Source organism: Alligator sinensis, unplaced genomic scaffold (genome assembly GCF_000455745.1).
Source record: "Alligator sinensis unplaced genomic scaffold, ASM45574v1 scaffold628_2, whole genome shotgun sequence".
NCBI classification, from domain to species: Eukaryota; Metazoa; Chordata; order Crocodylia; family Alligatoridae; genus Alligator; species Alligator sinensis.
In genome coordinates this window covers 2,711,091-2,715,392 of record NW_005841833.1, presented here as the reverse complement: position 1 = coordinate 2,715,392, position 4,302 = coordinate 2,711,091, and the positions used below count along the sequence as shown (strand labels likewise).

At 45.3% G+C, this 4,302-nt stretch overlaps 1 protein-coding gene across 7 annotated transcripts in view; it reads left to right on the top strand.

The window, feature by feature from the left end:
• DAO (D-amino acid oxidase) overlaps positions 1-3,378 on the top strand; it is an 18,859-nt gene extending 15,481 nt beyond the window's left edge. For all 7 annotated transcript variants that reach the window (XM_025198573.1, XM_025198569.1, XM_025198563.1 and 4 more), the window contains one exon: positions 794-3,378. In XM_025198573.1, coding sequence (XP_025054358.1) covers positions 794-925 — 132 coding nt within the window. In that variant the 3' untranslated portion in view covers positions 926-3,378. The remainder of the gene's footprint in view (positions 1-793) is intronic.
• The last annotated feature ends 924 nt before the right edge of the window (positions 3,379-4,302 follow it).

The window sequence follows — 4,302 nt, the reverse complement described above, 5'->3', positions numbered from 1 at the left end:
CTGAAACAAAGTGATTTACTTTGGCAGGAACAAATAATAAGCGGGGTATAACATTTTGTACTTTGAGGAACGTGATTGTGTGCTGTGCTGCTGCCGCTGCTCTTGTATATGGCAAAGAGCAGCGCAGCAAAAAGGCATGATCCAAAGCCTCTGGAAGTCAACAGGAATCTGTCTTGCTTCCCGTTGGCGGGCTTTAGATCAGGCTACTATTGTCTTTGGCCACGGCTATGGTCCCTTCAATAAAGCAGAGAACAGAGCTCTGCATTGTGAGCCACTGGCCAGCCGTTTCCTTGCTCAGTGTGAGAAGCTGCCCTGATACCAAGGGAGGAAAGGGCCTCGAAATGAGTGAATGAACGCCACATCTCAGATGTGAGGTGGGGCTTGGGGTGGCAGAGGGATGAGGCTGTGAAGCTCTGTGGCAGGGCCCTGGGGTGCCTCTAAGCTGTGGTGTCTGCAAGGTATCTCTGGAGATTAAAGGTGAAGGCAGCCGTGAGTGGTGTTATTTTATGTAAGCTAGCGGCAGGGACTAACACGCTGTCCCTGTGTTAGAGGACTGAGTCATGGGCAGTCTGGCATGGGAATCAGGTCTTTAAGGGAGGGATGAGAGACAAGGTCCCTGTAGCTAATGGCCTGTGAGAAGGAGGTGTTACTCTACTGGCAGGAAACCCCCTTCTGATGCTGGGTCTGCACTAAAGGGCTCTGCCAGCACAGCTGTAGGAGCAGCACTTCTATAATGTAGACAACCCTTGTGCCTTGGTGGCTTTTCCTCATCCCCACTTTCCTTGTCTTGCAGGTGATACACAACTATGGCCACGGGGGTTTCGGACTCACCATTCACTGGGGCTGCGCCATGGCCACGGCAAGGCTCTTCGGCAGTATTCTTCAGGAGAAGAAGCTGGCCAGACCACCACAGTCCCACCTCTGATTTCACAGCAGCACCCTGGCCCGACTTGGGCAACCATTCAAAAGCCAGTAGCACAGAGAAAAAACCCCAGCACAGCAATATGTACATGCTTGCTCTTCAACACTCCCTACCACACCACCACTGGTCTGTACTGTATCGTTTTCAAACTATGCCAACTCCCTTTCTATTACTGCTGTTTGCCAAACATCGAGATTCAGCCTTCCTCTGTTCTCCATAAACGGCATAACAGATGTATTAAAAGAAAGCTGAAGACAGTCCTTTGGCAAAGCACATGTCTGGGTGCCCCAACTGTGATGTCTCTAATGCTCTCTAAAAGCATTAACACTGTCTGGCAACTAACGCTAGCCCATCTAAAGCCACATACCTTTGTGTAAGCAACTGTGCTACACCACAGAGACACTTAGGGCACTTCTATCCACTATTGTGTTGAGGTTCCAGAAACAGGGGGTCTTCAACTCCAGGAGGAGTAGGAGACTCTCCATTTGCAGCTAACAATATAAGGCTTCTGACACACGGCAGTTGTTCTGTTTCCAACTGACAGAGGAATGCATGTCTACATTAAACATTTCACTGCAGAAATTTTGTGCGACTCTGGCATGCTTGAGAGACAAGGGTAGCAGTAAAAAAAACAACCCACCCATGAAACCACTTTTTTTTGTCCTTTGCCTATAAAAAAGGATTCCCACTCTGGCTTTCAGCAAACCCATGTCACTGCACCATGATTACATGGGGAAGAGCCAGTTCCCCTGTGTTGTTGGGGAGGACAAATGTGCCCCTAAATGGGCTGTTGGAAAACACTAAGAGAGCTGATTAGATGCCTAATTTTATTTGTCATCTCATCCTTCTTTATTTTCTTAAAGCCAGATTTTAATGCACCTGAATCCTAAAGGCCAGATTCAAACGTGCTGGTGCACAATGCCTCTCTCATTAATAATGACATGGATGAGGTCTGAAATACTAGTTCAAGTAAAACAGGCCTGTAGCTCTTCTTTTCACGTCTCGCCAGTATTTCAGCCCTGTGGGATTTTAACTAGCCTCCAGGAAGAACTGCCGCCCCTGCTAGCATCTGCACATGCAAACGGTTCTGAAACCTGCATCACATGAAATGAGGAGCATTAACATCTCACAACGCCACATGGCAGTCAGGAGTGTCCTGTAATTGAGTTGACTTGTTCCCATTATGTGAGAGGATGCAGTTTTGCTTATGCAAAACTGGGCTGAATGAATGTGGGGGCTCAGATCCCCTTATTGTCAGGGCTGAGACACAAAGACAAGGGAGAGCGAGTTGGAGGCTTCCACTACCTCTGTTCACGTAGTAGCAGCAGTTCTATAGATAAACACTGATCCCACCTCCAGCAGCTGGGAAACCAGCTCTCATTTCTCACCACCCACCACTGCATAATGTCACAGAACCAAGCTGGAAATGATCCGTTGGCCACAAAACCATCGTCTGAATGCGACTCCACAAGAAGGGAGAACCTCTGAAATGGCCCGAGATTCCAGAAAGCTCAGAGAAATCCCTGAAAACTTCAATCCTCCCCTAAATGCCATCGTGACCCAATCTGCCATGACTATTACGTTACTTCTGTCCCAGGAGGCAAGAGCCCACTTCCCCCTGGACTATGGATTGGACTGTAGCCGAACAAGGACTGACACAGGTAAACTGCTCCATGCGGACATGAGAACAGGCAGCCTTGTTACACAGTACTTGCAAGACATTTATCATTTCGACCCAGATGAAAGACAATTACGCATGTGAATTGCTGCACAACAAAATGAAAGTATCTGTTGATGGTTAATGGGATACCGACAGGCCAAATCTGGCTGAAAATTTGTTTTACAAATTACAAATTTACAAAATATGCAAGACCTGGAGCCAATACATGATTCCATTAAAAAACAATCAGTGGAAACAGTTTAACCACTAAATGGTTCTTTGCAATGTCTGTAATCTGTATGTTGCTGCACTGAGGAGGTGACAGAGGAACTAGCTAGAAAATTATTAGAGACCAAATTAACAAGACTATTTTACCATCCAAGCTCAGTGAAAAGCAAAAAAGTAACCTCAGATCTTAAATAGTGAAAAATAAATATTTTATACATCCTTTAGTTTTAATAATCTGATGGGCTATTTCTCTGGAAGATAAGGAAGCTCACCTGCTCTTGTTCTTGTAGGAGAAAAACCCGTACCCAAATAGATGTCTGTGTTTTCAGAGTGCTGGACCCACCTGAAGTCTAGGAGCAGCGTATGCCCAGGAGAGCGGAGCATTGGGACAGCCTCACTGGAACGACTGACCCTTCAGAACAAGTCCGTGTGTTTTGAAGGTCTCCCATTGGCAAAACACAACATTACTGTAAAAACTATTCATTTATTCAACATAAAATATCTAGTGTGGAATCAAACTATCCAATGTTGCATCATTAACATAGGAACAAAAGAAAATAAAAGAGTATTGTACAACAAGCTCGATATACACAAAGATTTTTTTTTTTAAACATGAAAACGTATCCAGCTTAGAAACTGTACATTCAAACACAAGGAAACATTCAGTGTTCTTTCGGCAAGCAGGTAGGAATACGAAATCATTCATCAAAGCACATTGGGAGAATCAATTTTCCCCATGACAAGTCTGCACATTACTTCATCGGACAGTTAACAAATTTCTGAACCCCACAATTCTGTTTGCTTCCAAGTTTCATTCAAAATTATCTTTTTTTTTTCTTCCAATGAACAAGCTACATTAACACCTTTCATCAGTGAAGAATACAGAATGGCGTGTAAAACGGAATCTTTGGAAGCTTATTATATACATCCATGATGTTGCCACATTAGCAAAATATGATTTATGACTATTTATAGGCTATAGGGCATCAACCCAGACATTCACCAGTTTTCTCAGTGATCGGGCTAGAACAGGGGTGGGCAAAATGCGGCCCACGGGTCAGATGTGGCCTGCCAGGCCATTCTATCTGGCCCACGGGGCCCCTAAAAAAGTTAGAAAATTAATATTGATCTGCCCCTGGCTGCCTGTCATGTGGCCCTCGATGGCTTGCCAAAACTCAGTAAGTGGCCCTCCACCCGAAATAATTGCCCGCCCCTGGGCTAGAATGTCCTTCCGTTTACAATATTCAGGGACTCGCACTATTCATGTGAAACTTTGTTGCTCCTAAAGGGCCCAATTTTGCTCCCGGTCAAGTCAACAGCAAACTCCTACTGACTTGAAGAAGGCAAAATCAGCTCTTAAGGGCTCAGTTCTGTTCTTCTCTACTCAGAGTCTGATCAAAAGCCCATTAAGGGCAATGGAATAACTCCACTGACTACAGCAAGCTTTGGCTCAGGCCACTGAGCTGAAGACCCAGACTAGGTAGTTGGTTCA